Source organism: Pogona vitticeps, chromosome 1 (assembly GCF_051106095.1).
Source record: "Pogona vitticeps strain Pit_001003342236 chromosome 1, PviZW2.1, whole genome shotgun sequence".
NCBI lineage: Eukaryota > Metazoa > Chordata > Lepidosauria > Squamata > Agamidae > Pogona > Pogona vitticeps.
The window spans coordinates 230,454,334-230,470,104 of record NC_135783.1 but is presented as its reverse complement, the minus strand read 5'-3'; the positions used below and the strand labels follow the sequence as shown (position 1 = coordinate 230,470,104).

The 15,771-nt window shown below is 38.7% G+C and overlaps 1 protein-coding gene across 2 annotated transcripts in view; it reads right to left on the bottom strand.

The window, feature by feature from the left end:
• The window catches only part of LMLN (leishmanolysin like peptidase), a 21,558-nt gene extending 5,787 nt beyond the window's left edge, over positions 1–15,771 (bottom strand). The window contains exons 1-15 of one of the 2 annotated variants that reach the window (XM_078393089.1): positions 15,565–15,771; positions 14,097–14,194; positions 13,778–13,808; positions 12,678–12,760; positions 12,116–12,233; positions 9,698–9,876; positions 8,082–8,187; positions 7,745–7,839; positions 6,834–6,951; positions 5,499–5,606; positions 4,602–4,678; positions 3,102–3,212; positions 2,817–2,949; positions 613–772; positions 178–304 (exon numbers count right to left, since the gene is read on the bottom strand). In XM_078393089.1, coding sequence (XP_078249215.1) covers positions 291–304; positions 613–772; positions 2,817–2,949; positions 3,102–3,212; positions 4,602–4,678; positions 5,499–5,606; positions 6,834–6,951; positions 7,745–7,839; positions 8,082–8,187; positions 9,698–9,876; positions 12,116–12,233; positions 12,678–12,760; positions 13,778–13,808; positions 14,097–14,194; positions 15,565–15,720 — 1,587 coding nt within the window. In that variant the 5' untranslated portion in view covers positions 15,721–15,771 and the 3' untranslated portion in view covers positions 178–290. Of the gene's footprint in view, positions 1–177; positions 305–612; positions 773–2,816; positions 2,950–3,101; positions 3,213–4,601; positions 4,679–5,498; positions 5,607–6,833; positions 6,952–7,744; positions 7,840–8,081; positions 8,188–9,697; positions 9,877–12,115; positions 12,234–12,677; positions 12,761–13,777; positions 13,809–14,096; positions 14,195–15,564 lie in introns of those variants that run through there. The other variant, XM_020779562.3, reaches the window with a different exon arrangement.

The following is a 15,771-nucleotide window of genomic DNA, read 5'->3' as shown; positions in this document are numbered from 1 at the left end:
TGCAGGTTTCAATTAAGCACTGTGTGGTTAGGTAAACAGCCAAGGTTTCAGAAATTGCTACAAAATTCAGTCAACGGTCAAATAGTTTTCTAACACTGCCTGTCAACTTTTTAGTATACTTGAATGATTTGGAAGAATACTTGCATGATTTGTCAGTGGTAAACTGCAAGGACAAGTCTGCTGTTCTGTTCTAATATTAATTTTTCATATGGTCAGCCATGACATCAACCGTTAAGTGTGAATATATCCAGTCTATATTAAAAATAGTTGACTGTCGTTGTTATGTTCTCTCACAGCTGATCAGCTGTGCAAAGAAATGAGCAAACAGGATATTTTTTAAAACATACACTACAGGGTAGCAAACAATGGCAATGAATTTGTCACTATTGTCCGTAAATTCAGATGTAACAGGAGACTGTTGTAAACACAAAACATGATTTGCTGATAATTCTAAGGCAATTTCAGAGCCTAGTTTGTCAGCTCCTAACAAGTCTGTTTTGTGAGTAGGCTTGAGTGAAAGCATAGTTTATTTGAATAAATTATATTTTCTTATTCGAAGCAAAAATTCCCAAGCGCTATCGAAAGAGGAGCCAAATACAAAACCCCACTGACCTGGTTGATTCTCCAATATTCTACAATCTGAACTGCGCTGAAATTCACCACTTAAGTGCCAGCTAAATTCCTGACTGAAAGGACAGTAGTCAGCAATTTCAACTGACCCACCATAATATGGCAGATCTTCTGAGGATACTCCGTACAAACTGTCAAAGTACTATGAAAAGAAAAAGTGCAAAAGGTGATTACAAAACCAAGAACACAGTTACGTCAATACTGTGATGAGAGTAAGGACAGAGTATGTCCCCAATAGCAAAAACCCACATTCATACACATATGAAGGTGTTTAAGAGAGAACACCAGCGCTCCAAGCTACAATTGCTACTGCTATTTTAATCTGATATATAGCACCAGAAATATTAATAGATATTGCATGGAAATTTTAAAGTGTCTCTTCACATACATTAGCTTGTGCTAGTGAAGTGCTGCACTTGGTAAGAGAGTCAGATTCATCTTATTTCAATTTAGGTATCACATATACCAATTTTAATGTAGAACAAATGAGAAGGGTGAAATGTGCATATCCAACTCCCCAGTGATTACTAGGTTTTTATGATGCTGTCTTCTCAATTTACCAACTTTCTGCCTATTTCTCTGCAGTGCAAAATGCATCTAGAAACAATCTTTTTCTAACCATAATAAATGTTTTGAAATGCGACTTCATGATGTCAAAAAGGAGTGGAGATACAACAGCAACTATTAAGATAATTACATGCTGTTAAATCACTTTTGACTAAAACAACCCTTCCTAGGTACAAAATACTCAGAAGTGTATTAACGGTCATTTTTTATGGTGGCATGGCATGTAAACCCACCAGCCATGCCTGCTCTGGCTGGTCTCAGATGGCTCATCTCCTAGGGAGTACAATGGAAATCTCAACTTCTGGTTCCCAGCCAGATATTCCAAACCAATAAGGTGTACCCTGTATATTAAGATGAGGTACAACTACTTACTGGCAAACTGGCTAGGTTCAGACATAAAGCTAAACCAGGGCACTACAGGGTTTTGTCCCCCACTTTTAATGCGATGGTACAGCTGACAGAAGGATAACAAAAGCTTCTGCTTCTATTTTAGCTTAATTGCTTGTAAGGCTGGGAGTATCCTGAGGCGCACTCCTCAGAGTATGCCATCCACCTGCTCGAGTGAAGATACAGTGGGAAAGATGACTGGCCTGGAAGAGACTTTAAAAGGACTATGCTTAAGGGAGGAGGAACAGACAGATTCAGAAAAGGGACCAACGGAGGGAGAAATAAAAGGAGTAGGGAGCAGTTAGGAGTCAGGAGAGGCACAGGCATGTTGGGCGACAGAGGAAAAAGTTAACGGGAGAAACATTGGGTAGAAATAGTGGAAGGAGGTCCATGAACTGGGGAAATAACTGAGTTTAAAGTACCTAGTGAATATGCGGAGAAGGAATGGAAAAGGAAGGTATATCGCAAAACACCTCACTGGGGTGAAACTGAGGAAAGAGAACAGCAGACGAAATTCAGAGAGTGGCAGAAAAGAGAGGCCCAGAGATGCGAGAATCGGGCATGTTCCAAAAATCCTGGGAGGCCCCATGGAGCGAGTCCCTTCAGACCCAAATTATGACTGAACATAGGCAAGAAGGTTTGGGAGCCTCAGGCATAATGGATTTTTCACCGTCACCAGTAAAGTACTATTTTAAACAAAGAGTCAGGAAATTCCACGCAAGTGGCAGTATAAAGAGTTCAGTTCAATGCCTCTGCCTGTTCAGAGGGACTTGTTGTGGTTTGATAAGGCAGTTGAAAGGAGGCCTCTGAAGCAAGAGGTGGAGTCTGTTACCAATATGAAAAAATAACAAGTTGTCCAAAATAAAAGAACCTTTGTTAAAAATGCATGGTGCTTAAGAGTCACCTATGGAAGGCAAGACAGCAAAGGAAGAAGAGGGGACTGGACCCGATCACATTGCTGTTTATCATATTATCTGAATCCTAATCGTGGTTAATCGTCTAGTGCTCGTGAGACCAAATCAGTTTCATAACCCATGGTTTGAAGTGGATTATGTTTCCACAAACCTTGGCTAAGATTAACCACCCTTCATTATATGCTAGTTGGCATGACAAGCTATAGTTAATCTAACATGGAAACAAGTTCAGAAAGTTCATAAGCCAGAGGCATATTCATGTAATACTTTCATGCTGGTAGGAGAAAGGTGTAAACAAGCAATTTATGCAAATTATACCTGATATTCCTGAGGAAGCTGCTGAGGGAATTTCTGTAAATTGCACACTGCTACAGCTCTGTGGTCCTGCCTGCAAGTTAGCTGCAATGGATTACTCCGCAGAGTATCACAATAAGGGTCCACTACTTCTTTCCTTTAAATAAAGTTACAAGCAAGAGCAAAAGAATTGTTCAGGTTTTATACAGACCAGTGACTGTTCTTCAATACTAATAATGCAACCATTAGAATGTTAGTGCAGTTTAACTGCAATCACACAAAATGCATTGCATAGAAAAGCACTCTTACTTTCTTCGCCTGCGGTCAATCCAAAATTTGCAGCTTTTCATCACAAAATCACAGCCTTTACCTCGGCCCCAGACTAGTTGTTCTGCCATGCTATAATTGGCTTTATACCAGCTGCAAAGATATATTAAAACAGGAATGCTGTTACTCAGTTTGTACTTCTGGACAGTTGGCCAAACATCATTTCAAATATCTTGAACATATGTTTACACTCGTTATGGAAACTACCCATTATAAACTAAGATCCAGGTAGCCAGGTTTAAATAATTTTAAAAGTATTTCTACAAACTGAAATCTATATTATGATCCCCAAGACCCTTTCCCTACAATTCGTTTGGCTTATATAGTATGTATAATATGATGGAGAACCGAATCATCATCATAATCTTGTGCCTTTGCTGAAAATGTAGACTGCTCATCATCATGTAGACAGGGAAGAAGGAGAACTGAAACAGCTAATATTAAAGCCACCCCTTGTCAGATCAGGTTAATCCAATTAGCTACAGTGGGGTCTTGACTTAAGAACGGCTTGAGTTAAGAACATATTGACTTGACTTACATACTTAGATTTGAGTTAAGAACTGAAAAAAAACCACGTGGGAGGCAGGGAAAGTGCAAAATGTGAACTTTCAGTTAACTGTTGGCCAGTGAAAAGGGTGCCTGTCTGCTTCCTCACTCCTCCCAGCGTTTAGAGAGTGGATTGGGAGACAGTCTTCAGACTGCCTGGTACTGTACTGCCTGGATTGTATTTTCCCTGCCTTCCCTGAACCTTTCTTGACATAAGAAAAAAAAAGAAACAAAATATCCCTCTCTAGTGGTCAAAGGCGGAATAGCAGCTTCCCATTAGTTTCTATGGACGGAAAAGAGCAGATACGGATCAAATGGTTTTCAATGCATTCCTATGGGAAATGCAGATTTGACCTGAGAACTTTTTGACTTGAGAACTGCCTTCCAATACGGATTAAGTTCTCAAGTCAAGACCCCACTGTATCTGACTAGCTATTGCCAGCCTTCCGTATTTTCCACTGTGCTAATGCAGCAGTAGAGGAAAACCCATGAAATTTATGATTGCCTAAGGAATATCTCCTACCAATCTTTTACCTAATTATTGTATATAGTACAACAAATAAATAAAAGACACAAGTATAAAAAGGGAAAAGTTTTGCTTTCAGATCTACTTTATAATTTAGCCCATTGGACTCTAGGAATATGATTTTCAGCTATATTAAAAGTAGCTCATACAAATAAAGCTACCATATAAACCCAGGAACAAAATCTTTAGGCAAAACCTTACATAAAACTTTAATATTTACAAGAAAAAGGGATGCAATCACATTGATGAACTTTATATGCAAAAGTCATGCTATGACTAAATTGTAGCATTTAGAGAATAGCTCAAATATTTCCAAAAACATACATTCCTGATCACTTAAGGTTTCTCCCAAAGAAGTTATATTTAATAGAAAATGCTTAAGGTTCTCCAGCTTAACTACAAATTCTTACCCAGTATCCTCCATTAATGCCAAAGTGATACGTGAAAAGACCCTGTTCTGGGTGTGTGATCCAGTCATTGCTTCATTCTGAAAGTAACCACCGAAAAGTGTTAGTTTCAGGAAACAAACAAGACTCCGAATAAATAATCTTCCCTGGGACTGGGCAAAGGAATGTCCCCCTTTTGGTGAAAATACTTAGGGAAGAATGCTGTTTGCTTCCTTTGCTTGTGCGGTGTGACACTGTGTGGACAGTTCCGGAACCTGAAGAAGGACGTATGATGTATCTCGCTGCACAAGTAAAAGCCCTCATTCTAGTGGGGGATGATCTCCAGCCTGCACAATGACATGCTGGTCGCCGCATACAACTCCATAGGCAGAGCATTACAATCAACTGGATTCTGCCTTCAATGTATTAGACCCATTTCAGTTTGTAGCAAGAGTTATTCCATGTGCAGAATCAGGTGTCTGGAGATTCAGAAGCTGCCGAGGCATGACCACATGTAGCCTGAAACTCAAGGCTTCTCTGAGCACACATCTGATGTTTTATTTAAAAATTCTAGCAAGAAATGATTGGACGCATTTAAAAAGTGGTGATAAACTAGTCCTTGAAAAACAGACTGTGGTTTCCAATAGAGAGAAAATATAAAGTCCCTATGCCTGCTACTCTTACAAAGTTATTTGTTGTGTTCCTTCTCCAATCAAAGCAGTTTTATATAATTCTTTATTGTGCAACTTTTCAGTGTATTTATTATTTCCATTACTATACTGCCCCGTTAGACTAAAGCAGTAACAAGCTCTGGCAGAAAAATATAAAATAGAAGTCTGAAAACAACAAGGGAAAGAGCTTTCTAAGATCACTACAATCTATATGGCAGGTTAAAATAATTTTAAAAGTAGCTAAACAAACCTCCAATAACCGCTTCTCCCAGTGATTGAGCTCTGTGCCCATGCCACCTTGATTTTCAAGTTCCATGCCTTCTAGGATTGGACAATCAAAATGTTTTCGGGCCTCCGCCTTTACAAAGATACATTAGACAACTCTCAGGATGCACATTTCAAAAAGAAAGCTAAAATATTTAATCCTTACACATCTTTTTTCTTTAGAAAGCAAAATCTCTAATGAAAATGCTCTCTGTATGTTTGGGGTGGGTGGGAAAGAAGATAGATCATTTCACATTCATAATACTCAAGAATAATTGAAAGTGGGGTGTCAAAATTTAAGAGACAGCCTAATCCCCAGTCTACTCTTTCAGGATTCTGTAAGACAAAAATAGAATATCTTTGGTCTGAATCTCGCCAGTGATTATTTCTTTCCAAGCCTCTTCCTTCTCCCACCACTAACTATTACATGGTGGGAACAGAAATCGCAAAGCTATGTCCAAGCACTGATGGGAGATAAGTAAGTATTCCTCTTCACATGCAGCATACCATTGCCATTCAGACGACAAGTGGCAGGTGAACAGAGACACAACTCAGCGTAACAGAGCAAATTGGCAAATATGAGAAGAGTGCCATTCAAATCCCTTTCTCTACTCAAAGCATGGAGCCCCATGTCTTTGTGTGGTGTAAGAAATAAAATGTGTGTCACGGAAGAGTGAGTAGATCCTGCTCCTGACATCATCTGGTCTTCTGAACTGATCCGTTCACAACTTAAAACAGTCCTAGGTAACTGGGACAGATGTAGCATATAGAGAAATTGATTTCCTTTTAAAGTGAACTGAAATTTCCCTAAAGACAACTTTAAGCCAATAAGCCAGAATTTCCCCAAATTTTTTTCCCACCCACCTCTTGGGCTCTCTGTGATATGGACAGCAAACCACCCTGCCTAACAGCAGTCCAGAATGTCAAGCATTTATTTCTGCACTCAGGTCTCCAGGGAGTTCAGTGGCAGGAAAAAGGAAGCATCCATGGGCAGTCTTTGGTCCTCTATTTGTCTTACTAAAAAACAAACTGCACCTCTGTTAAAAAAACAAATAGTATTTTGTGCAGTCAAAGAATATGCAAAAGCTCACCTATGCCTGAGTATGTCGATGATCGAGTTCCCATTCCCTAATACTTTGCAAGGGGCGAACTCCTTTATCAGGGAGAACAATCATTATGCTAATGGTACCTATTCTCCACTCTGACTGGATCAATAAACAAGAGCCACTCTTCAAGATGGCAGAACACTGCTACTTTCATGCAACTACATAACTGGGGAGATTGATTGTTCTATTATGGAAGGTTTGAAAGTCTCACTTACAACTACTTTAGGAGTTATCAGAAGAAATACATGGTGACGAAGAATTCTGTTGCCCCGCACATCCCATAATCTTACAGCATGACGTACAACATTGCTACTCCATTGATATATACCAAGGCTGAAAGAGAGACAAGCAGAATTGACTGGCAAACAGAATAATTTCTAAATCTCATCAACAGGATGACTGGCAAAGGTTACAGAAAATGTTACTAATGACTGCACAATACAGTGGTGCCTCGCTTAACGATTACCTCATTAAATGACGAATCTGCTTTATGATGAGGTTTTTGTGATCGCAATAGCGATCGCCAAACAATGTTCAGATAGGGAAATTTCGCTTCACGATGATCAGTTCCCTGCTTCGGGAACTGATTTTTCGCGAGACAATGATTTTAAAACAACAGATTGGCAGCTCTAAAATGGCCACCCACTGTGCAAAATTGGCTCCCCACTATGCTTTAGGACGGATTCCTCGCTTTACAGGCACCGATAATGGCCGCCCCTATGGAGGATCTTTGTTGGATGCTGAGGTATTTCATCCATTGGAAAGCGTTGAACCAGTTTTCAATGCATTTCAATGGGCTTTTTTGTTTCGCTTCATGAGGATTTCACTTAACAGCGATTTCAACAGAACGAATTATCCTCGTCAAGCGAGGCACCACTGTACATCATAGTAGTCTTTCTAGGAATGAGAGTTCGAAAGAAAAAAATAATGAAGCAAACCCATCAACTGAATCACAAAGGTATTAAAATGCTGACAGAAGAATATTTTTGCAAGTGTGCCTACAATGTCAATCTACTCAATGCAATAATAAACTTTTGTACATCCTACACAGATTTCAATAAATTATGTCTATCTACTCAATGCAATAATAAACTTTTGTACATCCTACACAGATTTCAATATATACCTTTCATTAAATGGTGGCAGTCCATTTGCATATCTGGCAGTCAAAGGATTTCCATCATCATCATGATAAAATGCAAATAAACCAGCAGAGAAACCCTTAAAGGTAATCAAAAAGATCATTTACATTATATTATATCAACATGATGACATGTTTGTCCAAAACCCAGAGAAATCCAAACATAGTGAAACATGCATACAAACATCTTGTACAGACAAGCAAAATCTGACTTTATGCCTTTGAACTAAGAAACAAACCAGCAGAGCAAATCCTGCAAAGCACATTGCTAAGAACATGACACCAATATTTTAAACTTACATGATTAAATATCAGCTCTTACCAAAGCATGAATGATTTCATGTTTCACTGTAGACAGCATACCAACAAACTCTTGAGCTTGGATTGAAATCATACTTGGACAGAGATTAGCATAGCCTGCAATTGGTCTGGAAAACAGTGAGAGAAGACAGCTAGATAGAATTAAAATTGCACTGATTTAAAAATGTGGCAAGGTTAACCATGACCTGAATTATAGTCTTTTAAAAGCAGATTTATTCCACCATGGCAGGAACTGTCCTTTTCATAATATTAACACATTTTAATACATGTTCTTGCTGAGCAACTGGACAAAATTGCAAGAAGTAGGCACAGATTCCTGCCCATTTTGCAAAAAGGAAACAATGTAGCTACTTAACATAACTCTCAAAAAGTTCAGCAAGTGGAAGGGGCATTTGTGTAAGTGGATAACCCCATTTTTCCACTGCATGAAATATTTATATGTCCAGATTATAAAATAAGTAACTCTACAGCAGCATTAAATTTTTTTTCTTTGACAGTTGTTTTTATGCACTAACTTCCCTTTACAAGCCCACATTCTGTAATACCTGCCATAACCCATTTATTATATAAGTAGTAAGTTTTATTGTGCGATCACAGACCTGTTCATACAAAGATAAAATAAATACATAATATAATATAAAAAATCTTGCTATAGCGTTTTGCAAGTTCTCATAGCTGAAAATAAAAACTTAGCCACTAACTGTGTAATTATTTGATTCTCTCCAGACAACAGAAACTTCAAATAGCTTGTGGAGGTAGACCAGTACATTTATACACGACTGAACCAAGATATCGAATACGTTCAGTCCTATATAGGCTACATTCTAAAATGATGTGCACCACCTTGCGGAGAAGTATATGTGCCCCCATGAAAATGACCTGTTTGCAGCTTTTATAGACTTAAAGTCTGCCTTTGATTCAATTCTCAGAGAAAATTTATGGGAAAAACTCTATTGACAAAAGGCTTTTATACCTTCTCAGAAGTCTCTATCAGCAATCCACAATTGGGGTAAGATGTGGAGTGGATGGAAATTTGTCAAACCCCATTCGGGTGGAGAGAGGGGGTTCGCCAAAGTTGCATATTGGCGCCCACACTAGTCAACTTGTATCTTAGCGACCCCTCTAAAAGTTGTTTAGCTCCTCAATATCACTCCCCGAAATTGGCTAAAATCAATGTACCCCTGTTACTATATGAAGATAATGTAGTTCTCATGTCACTCTCAGATAATGTAGATAATGTAGTTCTCATGTCCTTAAATGAATCATACTTTTTGAGCTATTGCAAGAAAAACGTACTAACAATCAATTTTGACAAAACCAAAATAATGGTCTTGTCTAGACACAATAAAATCAAAGATTGGGTTACTGAGGACCAATGGATAGAACAGGTTTAAAAATTAAAATATTCAAGATTCAAAGAAATTTAGGATCTGAATAAAGCAATTACAAACAAAAGCCACCGCCCCCCCCCCAAATCAAAACATACTAAGCTGACTTGCCACATGGATGGGGTGAATCAACAGGTTCTCTGCTTAAGTAAGATTGCATTTCATCTGTCTCTATATCAGCAGAGCCTTCTAACATATCTATTAAATTCCACTTGAAAGAAAACATTACCTGTCCATGTCTGCTTCAAGCTGGCAGTGTGCAGCATATGCAATAATATTGTCCTGGCCACACTTCTCAGTAGTGAGGGCACTAACATATAGAATGAAGTCAGCATCTCGAACCCCTTCTTGGTCACCTTGTCCTGTAGGTCCACAATACCTTCCGTTTTCACTACAAACCCTACATTGCTAAGACATTAAAATAAATTATTTTGGAAACTAAGAAATTTTATCATAGTGTTAAAGCCAATGTAGAAAGACGTTTATATAAAATTCTGCACATTGTGATACCACAAAGAAGGATGGATAAAACACAGATACACAACTTGGAGGTCTTCCTGGATTAATCTCTGAGCCTGGATACCCAAGAGTGCCTTTGCACAGTTAAAACTAGTGCACCCACAGTGCCCATTCCTGGAGAGATCTGATTTGGTCACAGTGACACATGCCTTAGTTACATCTCATCTGGATTACTGCAATGCATTTATTCTATGTGGGGCCGCCTCTAGAAAATGTCAGGAAACTTCAGTGTATCCAAAATGTGGCAACCAGATTGCTAAATAGGGCTGGTCACAGGGATCGTGTAACACACTCACCCTGTTACAGTAGCTCCACTGGCTGCCAATCCATTTCCAGGCACAATTCAAAGTGCTGTTTCTAACCTATAAAACCCTAAACAGTTTGGATCCAAACTAACTCAAGGACCACATCTCCCTTTATGAGCCTGCTCAGGTGTTGAGATAATCAAGAGAGGCCTTCCTCTCGGTTCCAACCAGCTTCATAGATGTGTTTGGTGGGGACATGGGAGAGGGTCTTCTCTGTTGCTGCTCCCAGACTTTGTAATTCCCTCACACAAGAGGCTAGGCTGGCCCCATTTTTACTGTCTTTCCACAAACAGGAAAAGACCTTTCTCTTCAGGCAAGTCTTAGCTTAGTCACTGGCTGCCTCAGGGTTTTTTAGTGGATTGTTGTACCTTGAATGTTTTGGTGTTGCTTTTTTTGTATGGTACAGTGGGGTCTCTACTTAAGAACGTCCCTACTTAAGAACAATTCCACTTAAGAACAGCTCCATTTGCTAAATTTTGCTTCTACTTGAGAACAAAAATCCAAGATAAGAACAGGAAAAAAAACTTTCCTGCTCTTTTTTTAACCTTAGGTCATCTTAGGTTAAAAAAAGTTCTCCCCCTAGTGGTAGAGTACGTATTAACCAGCTTTGCATTAGTTCCTATGGGAACTAATGCTTCAATGTACGAATGCACCTCTACATAACAAAAAAACAGCCAGAACAGATTAATTGGTTTTCAGTCCATTGCTTCAAAATTAGCTTCGTCAGAAGTGCTTTTAACACTGTTCCCTGACCTAAGGGAAAAAAAAGAAAAATATCCCCCTCTAGTGGTAGAAGGCGGAATAGCAGCTTCCCATTAGTTTCTATGGACGGAAAAGAGCAGATACAGATTAAATGGTTTTCAGTGCATTCCTATGGGAAATGCAGATTCTACATAAGAACTTTTCCACTTGAGAACCACCTTCCAATACGGATTAAGTTCTTAAGTAGAGACCCCACTGTATTTGTTTAATCCTTTTTAGTATCTGTATAGTAACAGTTGATAACTTCAAATACTGTCTTTTAATGATGTAAGTCACCTTGGGTCTTTTTTAAGGAGAAAGCTGGGGCAAAAATATTTTAAATAAATAAATAATGCCAAAACCACATGGACTGACCCCTCCTACAAAGCACAGTGGGGAACCAAACTATATACTTATACAAATCTTGTGTTATTGGTCACATCCAAAATTGTTCTATAAATTTCAAAAGAGAAGAGCATTCAGAATCCACAACATGTTTCATAACAACAATTTAGAAGGAAACACATTAAAACTGAAAATCATGTTTAAACTAGTTAAGATTCATCACTATAATGTACTATGAGTATCACTGAAGGACTCAGTCTCTCTGTATTAAAAACTGGAGTTTAGTTATTTCAGACCCACATTTGGTCACGTCATTGCTCTCCATTCATCTAAAGTTTATTTTTCTCAGCTTCACATCATCCAATGCCACTAAATTATCTGCTCTGATACCAATCAGTCCACCTCTCTTCTCCAACTGGCACTAGTTTAGCTTGCAATGTTACACTAGGCCAAATAGTGAATATCCTATGTGAAATTAAATCTCCTCACTATGACAGTATTTTACATGCTTTCCATATTTCTTGCATTTGTTCAGGTGCTTTAGAGCTTATCTCTAGAATGCCTGCAAAATACAAGAAAGAGTTCTTATACATTTGCAGCTCTATTTACTTATTTAAGCATCTTTTCATTGCTTTGGACTGAATATTTCTGACATGTATACTGTCTAGGTATAATAAAATGTCAGCATACAGAGTATCAAGATCATTTACATACTGTAACAAAAATGACAATATTACCTGCAAATGCTCCTCAGGAACTATAACAGGACCACACCTTGTATGCTCAGCACAGGCTCCTTGGCAGTATCTGTGGGGATCATCCTTCTTCCTTAAATATCGATTTGTTACACACTGTCTTCAAGCAAATCATAATTATAAATTTACTAAAGAGATTAATAATTTCACACAGCAGAAAACTATAACAAGGATGTTTTGGCAGTTCAGTGCAATGCTCTTTTACTTATTTCATAATTTCAAAATTCACCACTTTTCATAATTCAGCCATACCTTTCACCACTCTATTAAAATACAGGAGATACCTCCCATAGTACAGAGCCCTATGAACTCAGCAAAAAATGTGTGCAATTTATGCAATTTATGTGATTAATTTCAGTTCAAATGGTGGGCTGAAGCTGCAAAAAAAGAGGGCTGTATGCTGTCCATAGGTTGCCCATTCCTGACTTACACAAATAGTGCTACAATCTGAGAAAAGCAGGGAGAGGAACAACGCTAAAACTACAGTTTTACAGATGATTATCGTTGGTTCTTATTATTACATTCCACTAAAGAGAGTACATACCTGCTTAATAAGACTGTACCAGTAGATTTTCGTACTTGAAATGTGTTTTCTAAATATGAAATAGCTTGTGGGAAAAGTTTATGCTAAAAGAAAAAAAATGTCTGTTAACACTGAATTCTAAAGATTGACATTCTTTAGCTCAGAACATTTGCTAGGCATCTTTTCTCTGCTTTGTGATAAGCAGGCTTTTTACAAAATGTTTCTGATTTTACTCTGTTAGTAGAATGGAAATAGGAATCTTTTCTTATTGGAAAATGTGTCTGTGATGGAACCCTCAGCCGTTTTACCAGACAACAACACAATAAGTCATTTGGCCAAAGAATGCAGGAGAGACAATCCAGAAGAGCCAGCTGGAGGTATAAAAAACTGAAGAGAAGGAAAGAGGGTTAAATTGTATATTGATGAGGGAAGTTGTATTTTAAGAGTGGGCTACAACTTGAGATAATTACTTTGTATCTGATGAGTTTGGATATTTGAAAGCTAACATGTAACCCAGTGTAACATGAAGTTGAATTCTGTTTAGTTTCACCAGTTATGTTATAAGAAATAACGTTTTATGTTTATTCTTGAAACTGCTCAGGCTCATATGTGTTTAAGCTGAAGGCAAGCCTAGTAAAAGTAGTGCAGTTTAAATGTGAATAGCCTGGGGTAGAGGTCACCACAGTGTCAGTGTAAAATTTGTCCCTAATCTGGCCCAAAATCTATTTAATACTGGAACCCTGGTTTCTGTTAGCCACATTCAGCATTTACACAGATGTTAATGCTGCATCTCAATGTTGAAGTTGCCAAGAAAATATAAATGTGCATCAGAGTGTAGAGCAAGGAAAAAGAGATTGTGTAAACCTGTGTTAATCATGTTTATAAGAACCCACAACATTGAGTACTAAGCTTCAGAAGAAATTTGTTTGTTTATTGCATTTCTATGACACCTTTCTACCAATTAAGGTGGCTCAACTGCAAATTTAATGAAAGTTCAGGAATTAAAGTCAGGAATTCCACTTGAAAGCATACATTACATAGACATCTGGATCAAAACAATTAAACAGAACCTCCATTCAACCATAATTACCACAGAAATTCAAGAAAGAAACACAGCATACCTTTATAAGGTGTTTTTTTTCAGGCAGTAATCTGTTTTAAAAAAGGAAATTAAGAAAGTGGGTATTCTTCTCGTTGCATGAAATACTATCTCATTTTCCAGCCAACCCCTTCCCTCAGAAACAACCAGCTACTTTATATTCACCTGCAGCCCACACCCCATCGGTTTTTGCTACCGGTTCTGTTTCTATTCCTCCAGCAAAGGAGGAGAGGAAAACAAAGGAGGAGAGAAAAACAAAGGAGATGAGGAAGAGAGCATAATGGTCCTATTACCAACTAATTCCCAGTCAAAATAAGAATTTCAGAACCCATAATACTTACTCCTCAACACTTCTGTCATATACAGTCCTAATTCTTAGATGCTCATTAACATGTCTCTTCTTAACATGATTTTCCTTAAGATAAACTTTGTAAATAACCTGAATAAAAAAGGGTACATTTTATAGCTTTTAGACTTCCACAAATGCAACAATACACCAAAAGGTACATACATCATTTCTCTCATGCAATAAAATGGGATCCAGTTTCTGCAGCAGAATTCACACAAAATGACTTATAATATAGGTATCCTATAGCACTGTCACTTGAACACTTGTAAATGATGTCCTCCAATTTCAGATACTTGCTATGTTGTTGTTTTCTCCAAACAACAATGCTGGGACAATAAACACAACCCAAAAAAATTCATTCCTTTATTTCACTAAGACACTTTCATCCCAATCAAAATAACATATTGGAACAAAACAAATAAATGCTGTTTGTTGGTGTAACCATAATGTGGGAAAGCATAAGTATGTCCCCTGGTCCCCTGTAGATTGGCTTGGGGAGGGGGCAGGGAGGGCAGAGGAATTTACATTGGGGTCACAAAATACAAACAATATACATGAAACGTAATCCCAGTGTTAAACCTACTTATGTATGACATTCTTGCTGGAGACAATACCCCTCAGCTCATTCACTGCTTTCTTTAAAAAAAAAACTTGGTGTATGAAGGTTAAAGAAATATTGTACATTTCCCTTGTGCTGCAATTTTTTGTTCAGACTATCATAGGTACCCAATAAGAGATATGCTAATTACCATATTTAATACACATTGTAAAGTGTTTTATAAATGCTTCAGTACTGTATGACCGTTCTTGCAGAAGTCTTCTAAGAAAGCAGAATGGCCAAATCAATCTCTGATCTCAAGACTTTGTTCACTGGACAATATTGGCTGAATGGTACAAATGACCATCACAAGAACAGAGAGCAGCTGCACCCCTGCTTTCCTCTCCTCAGCTATTTCAGCCGCACAGCTTAACCGTCAAGCTTTATATTGTTCTAAAAAAATAAAAGCAGGGGCCAGAGTTTCTCCCACCTTCTGGGTATATTAGTTTGCTAGAAGGCAAAAACATCACTACATGTCAACAGGTTCTCTACCACCAATTAAGCCACTCTCATCAGCGCTCCAAGAAGTTATTTATTGTGTGTGTGGGGGGGGGAGCAGGGATCAAGCCGCTTCCGAGTTATGGCGACCCTGTGGCACAGTTTAAGACACGGTTATCCACTTCACACGATCAGAATGCTAGCATCAAACGTTCTACGAAGTCGGGTGGGAAACTTTTGTCAACACAACTACGATGCAAGCACAGAGACAGCGAGGCCCACTTTACAACACGTTAAGTAAATACGCGAGAGGGGAAAGGGTACAAGGAAAATACAGGAGAAGTCTTAAAGCAATTCCTTAGGGCTGGATCTCTGTTCAGCGCCGTCATTGCCCCGTTGGCGAATGGTTTATCAAGACCCTCACCTCCTTGGCGTTGGGAACGCGATGGTGACAGAGAGGAGAAGCGACAGCAGATGGTGGAGGAGAGCCGAGCAGAAGCAGCGCGGCAAAGGAAGAGAAGGAAACAGAGAGCAGCCGGGGTGGATGGAAAACACCCCAGCCCCGCGGCCCGGCCGCCATCTTGACGGCCTCCTTCACTACTGACGCGTCTCCAGGTTGAAACGACGCCAA